Source organism: Xyrauchen texanus, chromosome 32 (genome assembly GCF_025860055.1).
Source record: "Xyrauchen texanus isolate HMW12.3.18 chromosome 32, RBS_HiC_50CHRs, whole genome shotgun sequence".
Lineage (NCBI taxonomy): Eukaryota > Metazoa > Chordata > Actinopteri > Cypriniformes > Catostomidae > Xyrauchen > Xyrauchen texanus.
The window spans coordinates 17,397-41,619 of NC_068307.1; the positions used below are offsets into that span (position 1 = coordinate 17,397).

General features: G+C 41.6%; 1 protein-coding gene across 1 annotated transcript in view; it reads right to left on the reverse strand.

The window, feature by feature from the left end:
* gnai2a (guanine nucleotide binding protein (G protein), alpha inhibiting activity polypeptide 2a) overlaps nucleotides 1-24,223 on the reverse strand; it is a 72,881-nt gene that overhangs the window by 12,623 nt on the left and 36,035 nt on the right. Inside the window, exons 2-4 of the mRNA XM_052101634.1 lie at nucleotides 6,883-6,925; nucleotides 5,035-5,176; nucleotides 1,900-2,060 (exon numbers count right to left, since the gene is read on the reverse strand). Coding sequence (XP_051957594.1) covers nucleotides 1,900-2,060; nucleotides 5,035-5,176; nucleotides 6,883-6,925 — 346 coding nt within the window. The remainder of the gene's footprint in view (nucleotides 1-1,899; nucleotides 2,061-5,034; nucleotides 5,177-6,882; nucleotides 6,926-24,223) is intronic.

Here is a 24,223-nt window from a genome sequence, read left to right on the forward strand (position 1 = left end):
TTGTATTAACTCACATACACTAAACCCAACATTCAATAGTTGATTTTGGTCTGACGCTGTGGTGAGCTCTGATTTACGTAATGGTGCAGAAATATGGGCTGTTCTGACTGTATAGAGAGATTAATACCACGTGATATGGTTAAAGCTCAGGGAATTAAAGTTGTACATTTGATTAACAGCTGTAGAGTTTATAAAAGCCAAGAGTACAGTCTGCCACTGTAGTTAATATGTAATATCTGCAATATGTCAGAGCTGAAAGCTTAAGAGGGTGGGGTGGTAAAAATAGGATACTTCTATATTGTATTACTGATGTTGGCAACATGAAGTACTTACACAATAGTGTTATTTTTTACACAGTGTGTGTATGGCAATGTACCTGTGCAAACAGTAGATACTGTGTTGATTGATAGATAATGATGTCAAATAACACTTTTGCTTGTCTTTGTCACTGGAACAGAAGCTGTACGACACGGCTTTCTGGGATACTTGATTTTGATTGGTCAATTGTGGTATTCTGTGGTCAAATATCTGTATATAAGGTGTTGGGCTGTTGTAAATACTCGCGTAAAACAAAATCCTCAATTGCAAGTTGCTTAATCAACAAATTGACAGTAACAATAAAGGTCAAAATGAAGCAGTCCGTGGTCAAAGGTCCGAGCAACAAACAGCAAAAAAGTGTCAACTGTGTGAGAGCACTTCACTTTGTAGTTGTCTGTCAACATTAAAAAAATGATCTAAAATACCTTAAAAGTACAGAAGAACAGTACTTGAAAAGTTGACATGCCGGCCGGACACAGTATGGTTAAGTTCACCAGTTAGAGTACATGCACCGCTGCATCCCACAATCAATATGTCCATTTATCAGCCGGATCTGATGTTCATGTATATTATCCCTTACATGTTTAAACTAAAACTCAATCTTTATCCATCTATCATTATTTATTTCCTAATTCAAGGCCAAATCAACCATGGGAGAACACTCCGCCTAACCCTTGTTAATTCAGTGTATGAAGCATGAGGAAATTCATGGAAATCCAGATGCCCCATTTAAAAGCTTTTGGATTCTCAATGGACCGTGTTAACACCAGACTTTCTGCTCGCTTTGAAGTATTGATCTGATCCGGCCCACTTTAACATCTTTCTACTCATCCTGATTTTAAAGGGCAAATTTATAAGATGTCAGTTTTGATTTAGCTGTTGAATTATTCACTATGATTCACTATTTTTCTTTATAGCTGAATGACTTTAGCATGTATAAATGGGTGCTTAACACATCATATTTCTATGAGGTTTCTTAAATAAACATTAAGATCTTAGGTTAAAATGAAATGAATATATAATTAGATATAATATAATTTGATGTGCTTTAACTAGTCTCCATTTCTCTCACCCATTTGCTAGTTCGTTTTAAATGGAGTGACAAATTAATATTTAAAAGTACAAATATTTAATGTATTCTCAATTAACCAAGCTCATAATAACTGCAAGTATAATAATAAAAGATAGAGCAAACAGATGTTCAAGACAGATGTATATAGAGCATGACATTGCAGGACTGTCAACTTCCCAAAAGTATTACATGGCAACTAACGGTATAATCGAAAGACCAGTGGCATGCTAACGGGATTAAACAGAAAACTTATTCATACTTTTCAAAACAGTTCTAGTCCATTTAAACATGCCGGGCAAAGTGAATTTATGCATCTCTTTTAACTGTTGACATGGTGTTGAAGATCATCAAGGGAAATTACCCATAACGCCTGTAGTTTACTGCCCTCATCCACTTGTAAATGACAGGCTAAGCATCATGAATTAAATTTGATTGTCATGAATATTGACGAATGGCCAGTGCTCAATATTTTGCTGACCAATAGCATATATTTATAGAGAGAGACTCACTATGCAGCAGAGTCGTTGAGCTGATATTCTCTGGCGCGGGTGAAGCAGTTCTGTACACCTCCGTCGGCCCACAGTCTGGTGATGACATTGCCCAGGTCATCTGGAAGAATGCCCTGTTCCTCTGCTGCCCCTGCCAAGGCAAACAACTGACGGGCATCATCCTACAAAACAAACACATTCACCCCGTAATGCACATTAACAAACTGAAAACATTTAGATTCATCAACATAAAGACAGAAAGATTAGTTGTGTGTGCGCACACGTGTGTGTGTGTGTGTGTGAGAGAGAGAGTGTGCGTATGCTTATGAGTGTGTGAGTGTGTTTCTGCACTAGATAATTTTCTGAGATCTATTGGCCAGACAAGTCATAAGGACAATAAACAATGTGAGCTATAATTCCCATCGTGAGAAAGAAAGAGAGAGAGCATGATTTGAAAAGAGCGTGTTTAAGGAATGAAATCTCGCTCTCACTATGGAGCTGAACTAGGTCACAGGAAGTCAGCACTGGGGTTGAACATGAGAACCATGAGCAGAAGTTTGGGGATTGACAGACCCGTCGCTTCTACATATTGACATAATAAGCTTGTAAATTCAGAGAATGTATTTGTAGTAGTGACATATAAAGTTCCATACAGGAACATAACCGGTTCTTTTACAAGGAAACAGGGTTATGTGATTCTGTTTTCCACATGTCTACAGCACACTGCTCAAAGTCTACATCTGCTTCACACATGCACTCACTCTTGTTTATGCTCTACTATCTGATCGGTCACTTCCTGTCTTACACACAAGGCTGTGCACTGAATGTTGTTAATTAGGTAAAGGAATAACATCTAACATAGTGATGGCTCAGGATGGTTTTGTAGTCATACAGTTAGTGAGGTCGACTATTTTATCTCGATTTTTATTTTTCAATGGTGGTGCTTTAGAAAGGGTGAATTATTTTTCAAATGGTATAGAGAATGAATTTATGGCTACAAATCTCTGCTCACTTTGCATCAGAGGACACGTACAGTAACTGTCCAACCCTTAGCACAATTAAACTCCGAGAAGTTAAATTCATCCCCTTTAAAGCACTGCTGTTGTACCAAATTCACAGCATCAACAATACAAGATGATTACTATGAGACATCAAACTGGCTCCTGAGCAGTGTATTCATAATTGTCTTTTAGTGTATTTATTTGTTGAATATCTGTCAGTCAGAAGAGCTGCACAGTCTGTCTGATCAGTCTGTGGTGCTCATCACCATAAACCAGCCTATTAACACAGGACATCTGACAAGTCCAATAATCAATCAAACAACCCACAGACTAGTTGACGATATCCTGTTTTGCACACCCCTGATCATATGAGAGAGAGAGAGAGAGAGAGAGAGAGACACATTTGAGGAATGTCTCTCTCTACCACTAATTAAAGATGATGGAGAGATGATATAACCGTCTCAAACACTCTATTCCCAGAGCATTGTCTAATTAAACTACAGACCAGAAATAATCAGCCTGTGTTTCTACACTTCTGTAGCAGTTTATTTTGTTCCCAATAAGCAGCGATAACTGTTGGCTAACCCTCTTTACAAGTGAAATCAGTAACAACATCCCCACCAAATGTCTGAAAATCGAATATAGGCATTGATATGTAAATGTGGCCATCGACATACTCTTTGTGGTTGACCAATATGTTTGATTTTTTTTTTTAAAGACTGATTTAAATGCCAATACTAATATGAATATATCTACAAAGCAGGATAACCGATGTGATAATATAATACAATTAAATGACAACAAATGAGACCTACACAACATTGCAAAACAGCATTTTATAATGACAAGGTGGTTGATAGATTTTAAAAGGACACAAGGGAGAACTGATAATGGCCAAATACTGACCGATTGTAACGTTTGGTGCCCAAGGAGTGGAAGAGAGGAGACACAGGAGTAGGAACTTTAAATCCTTTAAATCACATAAACTGGAGTGGAACAGACTAAAGGCTCAACAGTACAAATGTAACACTACAAACATCAGACTTCAAACAGAACAATTCAAGGACTGACAACTACTAAACAAAACTAGAGGGTATATATACACTTGTAAACTTAATGGCATACAGGTGGGGATAACAAGACGCGATTAGGGCAGAGGATACTGGGAAATGTAGTGAAGGAGAAAGCTTCTAAATAAGAGTCCTTGAACACTGTGGAGACAAACTGTGACACCGGTTCATTGGCCGGTCTAATACATCAGTCTACTAGTGACACAAATACATTTCTGAATGACCCATTTATGCAGCTTCGATGGACTGTGGAGAACATTTTCATTGTGAACAATCGAATATGTCTATACAGGACATCAAAGTGCTCTCATTTCAACAGAGCATCATGACAATCATGTTTTCTATGCCCCAAATGACTTTCTCCTCTCGTTGTTAACCGCTTATCCACACATCTTCACAGCATTAGTCCTGCACATTCAGAGAGAGAATGTAAAACTGTTCTCAGATCAGAGAGGATGAATTTGTGCTGACTGACATCCATCTTTCCAAACCCTGCAGAACCTGATGTGGATCAGATTTTCTGAACATCCTGCTGAACTTGATCATCCTGACACATCTTACCAGATACATTGTTTGGCCAAACAGTTTGGCTCATGTTTGGCTCATGGATAAGACAATCCCATAATGCATTGCTGCAGACTTGAACATTTTGTCTAAGATGAAAGAAAGTCCAAGAAAATGCTGAATTTAAATTACTGTATTTTAATCAGTACTGAAAATAATGAATGGGACAAGAAAAGGTGTGCTGATTTTACGATTGGTCCCAATTCAAATAGACGGAAGCTACACTTTCTACCTGGGCGCTTTCACTGCCCGGGGGCATTACCAAGATGGTCATTGAGTAAACGGACTTGAATTACATGACGTTGTCTGTCTGTCACATGTGAATGAGCATTAATAGAGTTGCTGCCCATGAAAAATATTTTGCTCAAAATCATTTACGATGCCACTGCCTATGTGCACAATAAACAGCGATGAGGTCACTAGCGTTTGAACGGAGCGAATGGCTTCAGTTCTCTATAGGAGAAAATCTGTGATGTGACACGATAAAGAGAGATTGTGTGATTTACAGTGTGTGTACTCACCGCTCTGGAAGAGTCCTCATATTCGATCTTGAGGTTGCTCATGGCTTTGATGATGGCCATGATGGACTGGATTGTGTTACTGTAGACCACTGCTCGATACTGCTTGCACTCTTCCTCCGAATAACCGTCCTCGTGGATAATCCTGGAGAACACACAAATGATCATCATATTCTGCCCTCAAGACAATATAACACAGCACTGTTTCGAAGTATATTACATTTCAGTATATTACATTTCAGCAAAGATCATATAAATCAAAAACAGCAGAAATTCAGAATATAGAGCAAGAGAACATTAGATTGTAGTACAAACACCAACAGAGATGTCCCGGTATATACAGAAAACATATTTCACACACACACACACACACACACACACACACACACACACACACACACACACACACACACACATGTTGTGTTTCCATGTTTTATGGGGACTTTCCATAGACATAATGGTTTTTATACTGTACAAACTTTATATTCTATCCCCTAAACCTAACCCTACCCCTAAACCTAACCCTTACAGAAAACTTTCTGCATTTTTACATTTTCAAAAAACATAATTTAGTATGATTTATAAGCTGTTTTCCTCATGGGGACCGACAAAATGTCCCCACAAGGTCAAAAATTTCGGGTTTTACTATCCTTATGGGGACATTTGGTCCCCACAAAGTGATAAATACACGCTCACACACACACACACACACACACACACACACACTTCATCTCATACAGCGAGGCAGTACTATAGTTGATATTGGCGAATGTTTCTTTATTTTAAGCCAGAGGTATAAAAGACAGGAACCAATCATCAAGCCCGGGCAAGCATGGCGGTCAGCTCTGCATCAGCCTCAGACTGGGCGGGCAGACCTGAAGGTGGCAGCCCAGTCAAGTCATCGACATCCAACATCGCCAGTGTGCTCTCTGATGCAGCGACCAAAGCCTCATCCTGCTTGCAGGCCCCGAAAGAGACGTCATGCTGGCCATGAGGCGGGCTGGTCTCATTTCAGGACCGGACTGGAGCAAACGAGTGTGCTGGGGAATGGGAGGTCCACGGCGAATTATCCGCTGAAATTAGTCCCCTCAACACGGTAGGCGGCTAGAGTGGCTTTTCCATGGAAGAAGGAAAGCCACAACGGTAACATTGCCGTGGTCATATTCTTGCAATGAGATCATGAACCATCCACAAACACGCAAGGCAGCGCTCGTGGCCGTCAGAAGCGGAGAGATAACGACCGCATACAGGAATCACACAAAGACGGAAAGGCATCTTTATAAAGACGTTCAACATCAATGTGTGTGCTCTAATAGAGAAAATATACTCTTTAGCAGGAATATACACACTTTTAGTGCTGTCGAAGCGGCCCAGGGGCGAAATCTGCACTCGACGTGCAGAAGGAGAGAAAGCTGTTTGAAATGTGCCGTATATCCAACAGTATGTGTTTCTTACGAGCGTATGCTGTTGTGTGTATTGGGTGTGTGTGTGTGTGTAAGAGGGCTGCAGAGTTTTAAAATTTAAAATGTTATCATTTTAAAAACCTTTTTCAAGACCTGAACAAATCAAATTAATACTGTAACACGTTGTAAATAAAAGACGCAGCGCTTGCATTTATTTAATTCAATCATATTCTTTTGAAGTTAGATTATCACTTTAGGTCATATCACGATTCCTGTCTTTCCACCCCAAATTTAAGACCTCTTCAAATAAAAAATAAGACCTTTGTTGTATCATTTAAGGTATGTATTTATTTAATATTTATTTGAATTATGACCTTGAATTAAACTGAATTTAAGACATTTTAAGGAACCACAGGAACCCTGTAAAAGAGAAAAGTCGTTCACTCACTTCATCTGTTTTACGATGGTGCTCTTCCCTGATTCTCCAGCACCTGTGAAAAAAACACAAAATAAACACACAAGGGTTAAAAACACTCATACTAGGGCTGTCAATTGAGCAGAGAAACTACATTCACATTTTTACCTGAAATATTTTCAATATTCAAATTTTAAAGTCAGCTGATTTTTAAATTGACGTTGTTTGCTTGGTCCACAAGAGGGCGCACTGAATACATTAACCATTCAGCACCGTTATATTATTGCAAAGAACTTTACTGGCTGTTAAAAAAGAGCATTTTAAGTTTTAGTCTGTCCATATCCTCAAATGTTAAATGAGGGGAAACGCTTCAATAGAGTTCACATGATGTCACACTTGCACTGATTTCTACTCCAGACTCAAGCTTCATAATAATAATTGTGTTTTATTCAGTACAGTTGCATGTAGAGTTGCAATATTCACAGATATCAGAGTTATCCGGCTGAACTCGGGGGTGAAGCGGCTCAGAATATGAGTATTCAATCAGCTGTTCAATCAGATGAAACACAACAGGTCAGGGACTGTTCAATCAGACGAAAGACAACAACTCAGGGGCTGTTCAATGATATGAAACACAACAGGTCAGGGGCTGTTCAATCAGACGAAAGACAACAACTCAGGGGCTGTTCAATGATACGAAACACAACAGGTCAGGGGATGTTCAATCAGACGAAAGACAACAACTCAGGGGCTGTTCAATGATACGAAACACAACAGGTCAGGGGCTGTTCAATCAGATGAAACACAACAAGTCAGGGGCTGTTCAATCAGACGAAACACAAAACTCAGGGGCTGTTCAATCAGACGAAACACAACAAGTCAGGGGCTGTTCAATCAGATGAAACACAACAGGTCAGAGGCTGTTCAATGAGATGAAACACAACAGGTCAGGGGCTGTTCAATCAGACAAAACACAACAGGTCAGGAGCTGTTCAATCAGATGAAACACAATAGGTCAGGGGCTGTTCAATCAGATGAAACACAACAGGTCAGAGGCTGTTCAATGAGATGAAACACAACAGGTCAGAGGCTGTTCAATCAGATGAAACACAACAGGTCAGGGGCTGTTCAATCAGATGAAACACAAAAATTCAGGGGCTGTTCAATCAGATGAAACACAAAAACTCAGGGGCTGTTCAATCAGATGAAACACAACAAGTCAGGGGCTGTTCAATCAGACGAAACACAACAGGTCAGGGGCTGTTCAATCAGACGAAACACAACAGGTCAGGGGCTGTTCAATCAGATGAAACACAACAACTCAGGGGCTGTTCAATCAGATGAAACACAACAAGTCAGGGACTGTTCAATCAGACGAAACACAACAGATCAGGGGCTGTTCAATCAGATGAAACACAACAAGTAAGGGGCTGTTCAATCAGACAAAACACAACAGGTCAGGGGCTGTTCAATCAGACGAAACACAACAGGTCAGGGGCTGTTCAGTCAGACGAAGCACAACAGGTCAGGGGCTGTTCAGTCAGACGAAACACAACAGATTGGAACTTTATTTAAAGATTATTTAAACAACTCATAATCTGAGAAATGCTTATAAGAGAGCAAGACTCCACCAGCTAAAGACCTCCAACAACTGTAAGGGGCTGTTCACACCGGACGTTTTTGCAACCAAACATTTGTTTTTCTATGTAAACATATGCTAGACGAACATCTTTGTTTCTGTTTATTTTAGTTTATTCAGCATGTGTTTCTAAAAAAGCATCTTGAGACTCCTGCTTTCTGTTAAACTGTATTAGTTGCGCTGCATCAAGCTGCATCAAGTCTTTTACACATCCAAAAATTAAATGCACTGTTTGAGCATCTGTTGAGCATTAAATGCACTGTTGAGTGAATTATTGTTCTTAAATTCAACGAATATTCTAATTTAGAATTTTTATTTGACTGGCCTAATTCAAATACAAACATTTCAGACGGGAACTCAAGCTCACAGACAACACTTTTCCTTTAGCATCTAGTCATAGTCTTAGCACTAATGCCCACCCTGCAGTGTGTGTGTGTGTGTTTGTATGCTTGTGTGTGTGTGTGTGTGTGTGTACGCTTGTGTGTGTGTATGCTTGTGTGTGTTTGTATACTTGTGTGTGTGTGTGTGTGTGTGTACGCTTGTGTGTGTGTATGCTTGTGTGTGTTTGTATGCTTGTGTGTGTGTTTGTATGCTTGTGTGTGTGTGTGTGTGTGTGTGTGTGCGTTGTGTGTGTGTATGCTTGTGTGTGTTTGTATGCTTGTGTGTGTTTGTATACTTGTGTGTGTGTATGCTTGTGTGTGTGTATGTGTGTGTGTATGCTTGTGTGTGTGTTTGTATGCTTGTGTGTGTGTGTGTGTGTGTATGCTTGTGTGTGTGTTTGTATGCTTGTGTGTGTGTGTGTGTGTGTATGCTTGTGTGTGTGTGTGTGTGTGTGTGTGTTTGTATGCTCGTGTGTATGTGTGTGTTTGTATGCTCGTGTGTGTTTGTATGCTTGTGTGTGTGTACGGTGTATACTTTGCTGACTTAAGCACTCGATCTTCAGTATTTCTCTCTCTCTCTGTGACCTGCTGTTTATCAAGTTTGGCCTTTAATGGGGATGTCTGAGTGCTTCACAAACAGGAAATGGGGGCGGGGGGTTCACTAGAATGTGGAGGCATGCAACTCATTTAACTCAGTCATTTTCAAACATTATATAAACACACAAAACATAGCAGCCATTAGATAAATATACACTTATCAAACAGCCTCTATACCCACAAGCACCTTCTAAGATCTCACAAACAAACATGCACACATCACAGCTCATCTAAAGACTGGCACATGACACACACACAAGCATACACACACACACACCCACACACACACTTACACACAAGCATACACACTCACACTCACACACACAAGCATACACACACACAAGCATGCATACACACACACACACAAACACAAGCACACACAAGCACAAACACACACGCACACACACACACACACACACACACAAAGCATACACACACACACACACACAAGCACACACACACTGACACACACAAGCATACACACTCACACACACAAGCATACACACACACACACACACAAGCATACACACACACACACAAGCATACACACACACACACTTACACACAAACATACACACTCACACTCACACACACAAGCATACACACACAAGTATACACACACACACACAAGCATGCATACACACACACAAACACAAGCACACACACACACACAAGCATAAACACACATGCACACACAAGCAAACACACACACACACACACACACACACAAGCACACACACACTGACACACACAAGCATACAAACTCACACACACAAGCATACACACACACACACGCAAGCATACACACACACACACACAAGCATACACACGCACAGACACACACGCACAAACATACACACACAAAGATACACACACACACATACACACACAAACAAACACACACACACACACACACACAAACAAACAGACACACACCGCATAAACTGCAAACTGAGTAACAACTACACAATGCTGCCCTTAAATAAAATGTATCACAGATGCACAAAAAGTATGAATATTATATTTCTTAAAAATACTTCTATTCAAAGTCTTTTTAAAACCCTACTTTGTGCGAACACTAATCACTCAGCACAGCTGTCACTGCGTCACACACTTATTCTACACGAGGATGAGACTTCACACTTGAGCAGCTGCTGTCAAAACTTCAAAAACACACAAACTCTGATCTCACATGTCTCATGGAGACAACAGTCGTCCAAAAACGCATCAGTTTACTTGTTTCATTTGAGACTTATGATGTTAGTCGTGTGTTTACAGCAGTCCGTCTGTTCCAGGTGTTACAATTCTGTCCATATCTCAAAACATTTTCAATCAGCAAATAATCCAAATGTAACAATGCTCGCTAATGTCCTCATATGACATCTGATTGCGTGTTAGAGGTGCTTTAATAAACAAACACGAGCTGTGAGAACCGGTATTGTACTGAATCCTCTCGAGGCCGGAGAGACGGGACAGGATCATACAGGAACATGTGTGTGTATCAGTTGACACATCTATTGTGTATTAGCATTGTGCGCACCTGCAGGATATGCCCATGTGTGTATTGTGTGTATAAATCATCACTTCCACAGAATCCGTTCTGAGACACAACACAAGGTCCTCACAGCTCTAAAGCGAACAGTAGTTGTGTTCCGTAGGATAACCTGATCATGGATATACGACCTGAAACACTCTTCTGAATTCAACTAAATATATCATTCAGTTACAGATTATGATATTTCTTTCTGCAGTTTGGGTGCCGTCTCCTGTAAAACTCATTTGATATAGTAGAAGATATCCCATCGGGACGGCAATATGGTTCTTTCTTTGTTTTTGTTGAGTAAGTATCGTTGACAGCTATTAAACTCAACCCGTTATTCACAACCTCAAATTAGTGAAAGTGAGCCTCCCTCCTTCATTTCTAAAGGTCAGTTGTAAATTTGTTATAAATCCATCTTTCCGAAACAGCAAAAATAAAAGCAGCTTGGTAAGCAACCACACAGCAACATACTGGAAAGCATCCAGAACACCTTAACATTGTGGCGTGACTATTACACGAGCAAACACCACTCACATGTTATTCAGAAAACTGTTCATCAGTGTGCTGCTAGAGATCCGTTTGGCAAAGTCTTTTTGTCTATTGGTCTGTTCTAAAACTGGAGGCAGCATTTTAAGACAGGTGCACTTCTGATGAAGTTAATGCTGCCTCCAGACATATCTCGTTTTGGTCAAATTATAAGCTATCAATCCCAGAAAGCACTGTGATGGAAAAATAAATTCAAGATGGTGGACAAAGCGAGAGAATAATCTTATTTATTCACAACTGAAAAGTATGGATAAAAATGGTTTAATATGATAGAAAATGGACTATTGTGTTATAAATATGTACGCTCATTAGACTATCACATCTTTCATCTCGCTTCACCTGTACTGAAATCAACAGCAAGTGTGACGAGCGCTTTTTAAGCTAAATGAGTTGCTGCCTATAAAGTGTTCCTAATCCTCTATTATGAGCCTCTTTTTCAGTTAGGATGATGTCACAGAAGACAGGTGCCACAGAAGACTGATGCCACAGAAGACAGGTGCCACAGAAGACTGATGCCACAGAAGACTGATGTCACAGAAGACTGATGCCACAGAAGACTGATGCCACAGAAGACAGGTGCCACAGAAGACTGATGCCACAGAAGACAGGTGCCACAGAAGACAGGTGCCACAGAAGACTGATGCCACAGAAGACTGATGTCACAGAAGACAGGTGCCACAGAAGACTGATGCCACAGAAGACAGGTGCCACAGAAGACTGATGTCACAGAAGACTAATGCCACAGAAGACTGATGTCACAGAAGACTAATGCCACAGAAGACAGGTGCCACAGAAGACTGATGTCACAGAAGACAGGTGCCACAGAAGACTGATGTCACAGAAGACTAATGCCACAGAAGACAGGTGCCACAGAAGACTGATGTCACAGAAGACAGGTGCCACAGAAGACAGGTGCCACAGAAGACAGGTGCCACAGAAGACTGATGCCACAGAAGACAGGTGCCACAGAAGACTGATGTCACAGAAGACAGGTGCCACAGAAGACTGATGCCACAGAAGACAGGTGCCACAGAAGACTGATGTCACAGAAGACAGGTGCCACAGAAGACTGATGCCACAGAAGACAGGTGCCACAGAAGACTGATGTCACAGAAGACAGGTGCCACAGAAGACTGATGTCACAGAAGACAGGTGCCACAGAAGACTGATGTCACAGAAGACAGGTGCCACAGAAGACTGATGTCACAGAAGACAGGTGCCACAGAAGACAGGTGCCACAGAAGACTGATGCCACAGAAGACAGGTGCCACAGAAGACAGGTGCCACAGAAGACTGATGTCACAGAAGACAGGTGCCACAGAAGACTGATGTCACAGAAGACAGGTGCCACAGAAGACTGATGTCACAGAAGACAGGTGCCACAGAAGACAGGTGCCACAGAAGACTGATGCCACAGAAGACAGGTGCCACAGAAGACTGATGTCACAGAAGACAGGTGCCACAGAAGACTGATGCCACAGAAGACAGGTGCCACAGAAGACTGATGTCACAGAAGACTAATGCCACAGAAGACTGATGTCACAGAAGACTAATGCCACAGAAGACAGGTGCCACAGAAGACTGATGTCACAGAAGACAGGTGCCACAGAAGACTGATGCCACAGAAGACAGGTGCCACAGAAGACTGATGTCACAGAAGACAGGTGCCACAGAAGACTGATGTCACAGAAGACTAATGCCACAGAAGACAGGTGCCACAGAAGACTGATGTCACAGAAGACAGGTGCCACAGAAGACTGATGTCACAGAAGACAGGTGCCACAGAAGACTGATGTCACAGAAGACAGGTGCCACAGAAGACAGGTGCCACAGAAGACTGATGCCACAGAAGACAGGTGCCACAGAAGACTGATGTCACAGAAGACAGGTGCCACAGAAGACTGATGCCACAGAAGACAGGTGCCACAGAAGACTGATGTCACAGAAGACTAATGCCACAGAAGACTGATGTCACAGAAGACTAATGCCACAGAAGACAGGTGCCACAGAAGACTGATGTCACAGAAGACAGGTGCCACAGAAGACTGATGCCACAGAAGACAGGTGCCACAGAAGACAGGTGCCACAGAAGACTGATGCCACAGAAGACAGGTGCCACAGAAGACAGGTGCCACAGAAGACTGATGCCACAGAAGACAGGTGCCACAGAAGACAGGTGCCACAGAAGACTGATGCCACAGAAGACAGGTGCCACAGAAGACAGGTGCCACAGAAGACTAATGCCACAGAAGACAGGTGCCACAGAAGACAGGTGCCACAGAAGACTGATGCCACAGAAGACAGGTGCCACAGAAGACTGATGCCACAGAAGACTAATGCCACAGAAGACAGGTGCCTTCTGTGGCATCAGTCTTCAGTGACACCTGTCTTCAGTGACATCTGTCTTCTGTGGCACCTGTCTTCTGTGGAATCAGGCTTACCTTTCTTGTTTTTGGGTGAACTGTCCTTTTAAACCCAGACAGACTGAAGAGCTCCTCTGATGAGCAAAAGATTGGGCTCAGTGGATTCAGGTCTGGTATCAGGTGGTGTTTTTGAACAATACGTTTGTCTCATTACATGGTCATGGTGTCTCAGATCTGCGGTCAGGCGTGAGCGTGTGAATGACAGCATGTGAAATGGTAATGAGAGGTGCATTCTGATCTGGTGCCAGTGAGTGCGTCTGAGGGTCAGTGAGTTTGTGGTCATTTTGGAGTTTTGTTCAAATAAATGAGATGTGTGTGATCACAGGTGTCAGCATAACGTGTGCTTTCAGATTTTGATTTAGGGTCACTTTACATGTTGGACAGATGTTGGGTGGTTCACATTATGCCAAAAGTTCCTAATTTCCACTCAGATATCCGCTTGGGAAAGAATGCGAGGGTTGATATTAAACAACAGTTCAAGCTGGCATGAAGTACTTTGGCACATGGCTCAGACAGAAATGCCAATAAAATGGAGAAAACCACATACAGGTAGATTTCAGTTAGCCATGTCAATGAAACTGTAATGTGATTTTCCAAAAGCAGGTATATGGAGTTTAAAATCCCGGGATGAATGATTGGAGATGAACACACATGTGGGGGAGTCCAAACGTCCAACACAATCTGACTGTGGAAAATCGGGCAGCGTGCCAGCTATAAGTGTGTGTGCATGTCTTAAGCCTCTAAAAATCAATCGGCTGTGTGAACTCTTCTTCGGGGTGACGCTTTTCTTCCTGTGAGAACACGCTGACACTAAAATATAAGAGGCGGCTTTGATTAACTACACAAACAGGAAAATCCTCTTTAATTCCACAGCTACAACAAACAGCAGATGAATGAGAACAATGACTCTATACAATAAAATACATGTCCGTATCATATATACATGAATGACACAAGAACAGCATGAACGTGAAAGACACTTTTGATGCTTCCTGCCTCTTGGCTTATATTGTTCCAGAGAAGGAAACCTGACATGCACGTCACAATAGAAAGATGCTGAAATAAAAGCAAATCTGCACATCTGGACCTCTGAATGATGCGGGACAATAAAGAAACTCATCTAAACTAAATCAATATGCAGATGGCAAGTATAGTTTAAAATATTGTTATTACTGGCTTATCAAACCTTTCATAGCATGAACACGGACCGTTCAGTGACTGAATGATGCACTTCTGGGATTGGAATGTGGAAATAAACTATAGTGAGTATAAATATATATTAAATCATTTTAATTAGTGATCGACCAATATGTTTTTTTTCTTCTAATGAACATTTTTTTATTGATTCATACAGATAACAAATAAAAGCAAAACACATAACCCTCCCATTCCCCAACCCTCATCTAACATCCCTGTGGTCACATATAAACACACACACAAATAATATATATATATATCTCCTGGTCAGAGACGAATAATAAAATATCATCTGCGTAAAGCAAAAGCTTAAGCCCCACACCTCCCACCATCACCCCTGGAAAATCAATGGTGCCAGGGCAAGACAGAACAATAATGGGGAAAGAGGGTAACCCTGCCGGTGCCCCTATCCAGAGTAAAATAATCTTAAATAAATCCATTCGTTTGTACCGCAGATACTAGATGTATGTAAAGTAACTTCATAAATCTACTCCAAACCCGTATATTTCCAAATTTGTAAAAAGATAATCCCATTCTATCATATCATATGAGATGCAGCGACCAGAGTCTGATCATTCGCCACTGATCACATGATATTGATGAAACGCGCACTTTCGGCTCCTTGCCAGCGATGCGCGTCTCTTTGCCAGCTATCCGCGTCACCGCGCCACTGAGATGCGTGCCTCCGCGCCACTGAGATGCGTGCCTCCGCGCCACTGAGATGCGCGCCTCCACGCCACTGAGATGCACGCCTTCCGCACCACTGAGATGCGCGCCTTCCGCGCCACTGAGATGCGCGCCTCCACGCCACTGAGATGAGCGCCTCCGCGCCACTGAGATGAGCGTCTCCCCGCCACTGAGATGAGCCTCTCCGCGCCACTGAGATGAGCCTCTCCGCGCCACTGAGATGAGCCTCTCCGCGCCACTGAGATGAGCCTCTCCCCGCCACTGAGATGAGCCTCTCCCCGCCACTGAGATGAGCCTCTCCCGCCACTGAGATGAGCCTCTCCGCGCCACTGAGATGAGCCTCTCCGCGCCACTGAGATGAGCCTCTCCCCGCCACTGAGATGAGCCTCTCCGCGCCACTGAGATGAGCCTCTCCCGCCACTGAGATGAGCCTCTCCGCGCCACTGAGATGAGCCTCTCCCCGCCACTGAGATGAGCCTCTCCCCGCCACTGAGATGAGCCTCTCCGCGCCACTGAGATGAGCCTCTCCGCGCCACTGAGATGAGCCTCTCCCCGCCACTGAGATGAGCCTCTCCGCGCCACTGAGATGAGCGCCTCCGCGCCACTGAGATGAGCGTCTCCGTGCCACTGAGATGAGAGTTTCTTATTTGAACTTTAATAAATACATTAAATATGCACTAAATACAGGATGCAATGGCGCAGTGTTTCCTTTTTAGACGCTCTGACAGGCAAGTTTTGCTCAAGCTTTATTTCAGGTGCAGCTCTGCTTCTGTATTTACTTATTTTGCATGTTTGTATTATAATACTCTGCGATCTACATCAGCTTAATCTGTGTGGAAAGTTTGGAGTGCATCTGGACTGTGAGCTGTTCTTTCATCCTCGATCAATTGCAAGCTGAAGTGCTGCTGTCCCATGTCATCATTAGTGTTTCCTAAAATCTCATGTTGTGTTCAATCAAATCACACAACTATTCCACAATAGGAATCTTTGTCGTCAATTGTTTATTGTCGATGTTGTCGATAATCCCGACTAATCGTTTCAGCCCAAATATATATGTATAAGAGATGTCATAACTTGACTTAATAACATAATTATTTCTTGTGGTTAGTGCTAAAAATATAAATCCTTTGAAATATTATTATTATTTTTAATATATTAACAATGTGAAACCAAATGATTGGCATAGCAGATCTTGTACACTGTAAAATATAGGGTATTAATTTATGTTGCTCCTAAGATCATCTAATATGGTTCATGTTTTATAAAGACAATATTTGCACTACTGATCTTTTGCAGTATCTAGGGTTAGGGTTATATATATATATATTCAGTATATATACAAATTGTTTTACAGTATTGCCTTAGTCTTTTTCATTACTGTTACCGGATGTCCCAGATACAGATAAAGAGTGCACAAGAGTGCAAATTGAATGAAATCCCAGATGCAGTTTATTGTGCAGCTCAAATCTCAATCAATAATTACCAGAAGAAGAAAAGTGGTGCAAGACACACTGATGGTGCGCATTTAAAAAATTTATTCAATAACTCGTAAGAGGATTTCTGACGAAACCGCATTTGAACGCACACAACCCAACTGTCCCCAATGGCGACTAGATTTTAAGTGATTGCCGCACTCAATTATTTTTGGTCGCATTTGCGAGCGTTTTAGTCGCAGTCTGGAGCACTGTATATATAATTACAACATATACATGCACGGAAACCGATGGAGTGTGTACTCCAGGTAGGGAATGAGGTTTTGCCCCAAGTGAAGGAGTTCAAGTACCTCGGGGTCTTGTTCACGAGTGAGGGGACAATGGAGCGGGAGGTTGGCCGGAGAATCGGGGCAGCGGGGGCGGTATTGCACTCGCTCTATCGCACCGTTGTCACGAAAAGAGAGCTGAGCCGAAAGGCAAAGCTCTCGATCTACCGGTCAATTTTTGTTCCTACCCTCACCTATGGTCATGAAGGCTGGGTCATGACCGAAAGAACTAGGTCACGAGTACAAGCGGCCGAAATGGGCTTCCTCAGAAGGGTGGCGGGCTTCTCCCTTAGAGATAGGGTGAGGAGCTCAGTCATCCGTGAGGAGCTCGGAGTAGAGCCGCTGCTCCTTTGCGTCGAAAGGAGTCAGTTGAGGTGGTTTGGGCATCTGGTAAGGATGCCCCCTGGCCGCCTCCCTAGGGAGGTGTTTCAGGCACGTCCAGCTGGGAGGAGGCCTCGGGGAAGACCCAGGATTAGGTGGAGAGATTACATCTCTACACTGGCCTGGGAACGCCTCGGGGTCCCCCAGTCAGAGCTGGTTAATGTGGCTCGGGATAGGGAAGTTTGGGGCCCCCTGCTGGAGCAGCTGCCCCCGCGACCCGACTTCGGATAAGCGGTTGAAGATGGATGGATGGATATACATGCACGCTATAGATACAAGGAAAACATTATTAGAGGTAAAAATTAATTTCTCAGTTGTTTCTTCACTGAATTATTGTTAGATATGATTCATTAATACAGATTTGATGCTGTCGGGTTTTGACTGAGAAGCAGATCTGTAATTAAAATTATACTTAACTGTTAATTCTATGCTGATAAATCCAGCACACGTGAAAACATTTTATTGCTCATTTTTGCTTCTTTAGGTGAGGCAAATGGCTTAATTTGAGCTTGTTTTTCCTGACCAAATTGATTGCTTCACTTGTGAGATCTGGCAACACTTCAATTCATATTTCATCCAATGCTTAGCAGAGTCAATTTAAAATAATGTTATTAACAGTTCTTTCATTTAGCTCAACCGCTAACCCCATTTAAAGAGGAGGCTGCAGAACGTCTGAACCAGAATGAAAAAAAATCTTTTTTTGCTCAGAACAAACCAAAATCAAAAACATTTTATTTGTAGTCCCTGATTTATACTTTAAAACACAAATTCAGAAAACATTACATTTTAACAAATAAAACAGTTTCTTGATTGTTACTCTCAAGTTTAATTTAAGGGTAAACAGATATTAATATATATAACAGATAAAAAGGATTCTCAGAGAGAAAACATGCCTAACCACAGGGCACATACAGGAAGTGAAGTCATACATGTATTGCTATGGTAACCTCTACCCAGCCAAAATCAGAGGAATCAAAGCAGGACATGAAAAGAAAACGGGAAGAGGAGTGGCCACAGCTCAAATGTTTTATTAAGTACTGAAGATCTTGTGTTACAATATTCATTTATTACTTGAAGCGAAGCGTTAAAGCACAGAAGTATGTACCTGAAATACAGATCAAGTCTCGTCTCAGATGCAGATCACATTAAATACACGTGTACACTAAAAGGCTGGCTTTGATCTGTAACCTGTGGACGACCCTCTAGTCAAAGACCAAATGAAAGACCTGGTCCATTGCTGGCTCTGAAAGCCGTTGTTTGAGAGAGAGCACTGACAGACCAGATCCAAAAGGAGAGAAAGAGACTCGATGACATAAACAACAGGTCTATATTGTAAAGTGGACTACAGATCAGGTCTTGAGAGATTACACAGACTCCCAGGAAGGGAAGAAACAGAACGCTGTACAGATAGGGAATGCAAAGAGGACAAGAAAGAAGAAGGGAGACAGGCCATGTCAAGAGAATGAAGGAGAAAGGAGTGACAATAGTCAAATATATCAGTTGATATTTAGTCACGTTGAGATTATGGGCATCTGCCCGTGCCCGAAGCGGATCCACAATCTACCGACAGCCTAATAAATGGATGCTGCACATTTTCAGTTTTCAAAATATTTTTTTGTGAAGTCCGAGTAAATATTGTTTCAAATAAGGGTTAATTTCAGCAAATTCACAAATCTAATTTGCTGTCTTTAAATTGTTTCATATATTGGCCACACTGCCCTGAAGAATCAGCATCGGCTGGTACAAACAAGAACATATCGATTGACGTCTATCTTCAGGTGAATAGAGTAAAAACTGATTCAATTGTTTTATGTGCATCATCCATTGAAGAACAGTGAGATGCAGAAGAAGCAAAAGACTGACGAACACTTCTGTTTCTCTGATGAGGCGTCGATGGTTTACTCCAAATCTGCTCTTCAGTTTCATTATCCGTTCAGCAGTCAAAAGCGGCTCCACTGATGAATTATGTAAAACACACGTGTTATGATGCCATAAAACTCGACAGCAGAAAATAAATGTGGTTTAGTGTGTCAGCACAAAAGAGCTGGAGAGCGTGTGTATTTTGCTGTTTGTTCACTGTAAATCACTGCTAAAACTGACCTCAGATCAGGCCATGGGGCCGTTACTAGAAGCACCTGCAGAATGGTTTGGTAGGGAGGTCTGGCAGTACGCTAGAGGAATACGGAGCGAGTTCCCCCAACAGGGCTAACAGAGAAGGTACTGTTTCAGACACCCTTCCCTAACCCCAAACATGCTCTTTTTTTCTCTTTTCTTTATTCCATTTCCTTTCGAAACAGTTGACCTCTCTCTCCCTCATTCACACTCTTAATTCAGCTGACCAATGTCACGTTCCGGGAGACAGAAAGAGAGAAATACAAAAGCAGATGCAAGAAATATGACTCATTGGATTTACCAGCAACTTCAATTTCCGCAGGAAAACAGAGCAAGAGAAGTGAACGCTGTATTTGGGTAACAGAAGCGATCTATCGTTCCTAACAAGTACCGTAACACACTACAGACATTACAGGTGTAACCCTAACCTGATAAAAGAGCACAGCTGTAAATGACGTTACACACAGGCTCTTAATAATACACAGAATGTGTCTGAGGAGGATCGTAAGTTTGATTCATATGCAGAGAAAGAAGAGAAAAGTGCTCTCCTTGCTGACATTACTGACGCAATTGAGCTCATGAAGTCCTGCATGTGAAATGAGTTTACAGGCTGGATAAGTTCTCTGGTCCCACACAGTCCACGGCGGTTACAGCAATCACTATCATATTCTGTTTCGTTGTGAAAACACGACTACGTGCTCAAGTATGTGGGCACAACAAACAGAACACTGATACGGTCATTTACAGTAAGTGAAATCTCTGATATGATATAAGAGCGAGGACACGGAGCTCGTTGAGCAACAATCAAACTGAAATGACTTTGCAAAAGAGAGATTTGACATGAACATCCTTACAGGAAGAGGAAGAAGAGCGTTTCAACGTGCCCGTCTGAGAGGCGCAGCTGAAGAGAAGTTTTGAGTCAAAGAACGAAAAGGCGTCACCAACAGCACTGGAGTTGGCACAGCTGGTGAGGGAGCTTATTTTACACGGGACTGACCGAGACCTGTTTTTCTTGATGATGAAGGCATCATATCAAGAAGAAAGGTCACCTACTGATCATCTCAAAATATTTAAAGAGGAAGGAGTATTTGAAATTTAGAGCAGAGTAGAAGAGGGAGGAAAATATCAAATTACGTCTCTGGCTGAGTCAACAGGAATTGGCATCAACATTAAAGGGACAAAAGGTTCTCTTTGCAACGTCTCATTTCCTCATCAGGGTCAACAACAGACCGATAACCTTTACAGAGACACGCGACCCGACCAGCATTTTCAAATGCCACCCAGTCTTCACACAGCCCTCTCCAACAACTCACACATTTTTTCGTTCATTTGCACAAAATATGCAGCGTGCCAATCTAAATGAAAAGGAGGAATGCCATGTCCAGAATTCCCTGTAGTCAATAAGTCAGATGTTGTGCAGAGGACATGCAACACGAAAACAACAGTGACTTTTACATCTTTAATTACATCTGAGAGACGTCACTAATGAGTCTAATGAAGTGTAAAATCAATGTTTCAACAGTCTTTAGCAGTTAAAGAAACTTCAGATGACGTTAGTTTCATGTAAACTATCCACGAAACAATTGCCCCAATGAACAGAACCATTCTCCTCTGGGTTCCTCAACAAATCACTTGATGGGCAACTTAAAATTGGAGAACAAACAGTCCTAGTTGTCTGATTTTGACACATTCAGTATTTCCTCAGGGACAGAAACTAAAAGAATGAACAGTCTTGTATTACCCAACAGAGCTTGAGGGGGAAAGTAAGCGTGTGGTATGGTGTCTGTTAATCATTCATTACAGTTGATGCTTGTGGAGAACTGTTTGCTTTGGATCACTGCTAGGGTGAAACCATGTCACTACCCAAATATACTTTCTGCCTAACAGGAAGCTAGCGTTAGGTTCCGCCCAATCCTTCCTGTTTAGGGTGCCAGCTACCATAGCACAGAATATCCACAGCCCTAAACACAGATGAGGCTGAAGACCATCACCTCTGGAAACAAAGCACATGAATCAGTGTCAATCTTGCGCTTGGCTCTGGGCTGCTTTCTCTGTTCTTACAGGGTACAGAGCTGGGGCACATCTGCCAGTCCGCATACCAACTTCAGAGAACTGAGGAGCTTCAGGCACGGCGTGCCCCAATCAATTTGGACGGCCACCTTTCCTCAACCTCCAGTAAATAAAACAAGCTGTCTAAGAGTGCTTGTCTGAAGGACGGGACAGACATTCGGAGTTGGAGGCAATTAAACAATGATGAAAATCAATCATTCTCCTCAACGCCTCACTCCAGAATGCTCAAAAAAGACCCTAAAGGCAAATTATTCACATTTATTGCTTTGTCAGACACTCCCTTGCTGAAGTGCCTTTAAAGAAAGAACATACATTGTTTAGACCCAAGTTGGATGTTTATCTGGGAAGTTAAAAGGATAGTATGTAATAATGCACACTGCATATTGAATGTAAGAGGAGTGATAAACAGCACATTAATGAGCATCACGTGTTGTGCTATGTGACAGAAGAGATCTCGTTCACTGTGATGCGTGCAGATTATATACAGTATAATCGTGAATTATCCTCAATAATCACACTGGGTTATATAACAACGTCTTTTCCAGAACTGTGAAACTATTCAAAACACAAAACCAGTTCTGCATAACGCGGCGGCTCATTTTAGCTTATCGCGGCATGTTCGGCACGTTGTGCGGCCGACACTCAGGCCCGCTCGGTTCTCCCGATGGCCAGTCCACTCCTGATTGGCCCCAAAGTGCGTCAGCCCACCGGAAAAATGCCCGGTATGCCAGATTAACAGTCCAGCTCTGCAATAGATTCAATATAAAATGTTGCCTGAAATTTAAGAAATTGCAATATATTACTAGTGTTCAGGAACATTTATTATTATTATTATTATTATTATTATTATGTTAAACTTGCAAGAGTGCTGTTGTACTGAATAAAGTTTTCATCAATGTATTCATTATTAAAGTTGTGCAGCACTTTATTTGACTAAATATGCCCATGTTGTGTTTTAGATTATATTGTGAAGTACAAAAGCACTTTGATTAAAAAAAACACACACACACACACACGTGAATGTATATACAAATATACATATATACACACAATGCAGACAAACTGTACTGTAAACAATATCACTCGACAATATACACTGAACAATAACAAACACAATGAAATTAGAGGGGAACACACGTGACCACTCACAGACTGGTAGTGGCAGCAGGTAAATATACCAGTATATGATATACAGTGTAAAGTGTGCAAAAGGTTGAATGTAGTGCAAACGTTCTTTTGTTCCTCGAGTCAGGTTTAAGTTCTTGTGTCAGGGTGTTGAAGAGCCTGACAGCATGAGGGAAAAAGCTGTTGCAGAGTCTTTGTGTTTTGGCCCGTATGCTACTGTATCTCTTTTTAACTGGCAGCAGGTCAGAGTCTGTGGGAGGGGTGCACTATGATGCTTTTATGATTTTTGTTTAATGTCTGATATGGATGAAAACGAGAGTCTGATGATTTTTTCTGTTGTCTTCACATTGAGTTGCAGGGCCGTGCGGTCTGAAGCATTGCCGTTTTTAAACCAGACGGTGATGCAGGTTGTTAGAATGCTCTGAATGGGGGGTATAAGTTTAATTCAGTAAAGAAATTCACTACAAAAACTCCTGTTGTTATCAACTTTTTGTCTTGTTTTCCATTTGAAATAGTCTAAAAATCCTTAAAACAAGAAACATTTACTTGAGAAGCAACATATAAGATATTTAAACTTGCTTTACGAGAATGTATCTTAAATATAAGTGTATTTTTCACTTGGTTATACTTCTGCGAGTGCAGTAAAGATAAAATATACTTATATTCAAGATCTATTCTCCAAAAGCAAGTTTAAATATCTTTTTTAAACGATTTTTAGATTTTAAAATATTTTCATTTTTAATATTATATTCAACATTCGAAATTTTTTCTTCTGTAGTATAGCTGCTAAAGAAAATGTAAGTTGTTTTAAAGGAGTTTTAGATATTTCTATTGGAAAACAAAACAAAAACAAATCAAAAGCTTATTTTGTTGCCGTGTATAATGGGGCGAGACTCTCTCACCTTTTTGTTCACTTCA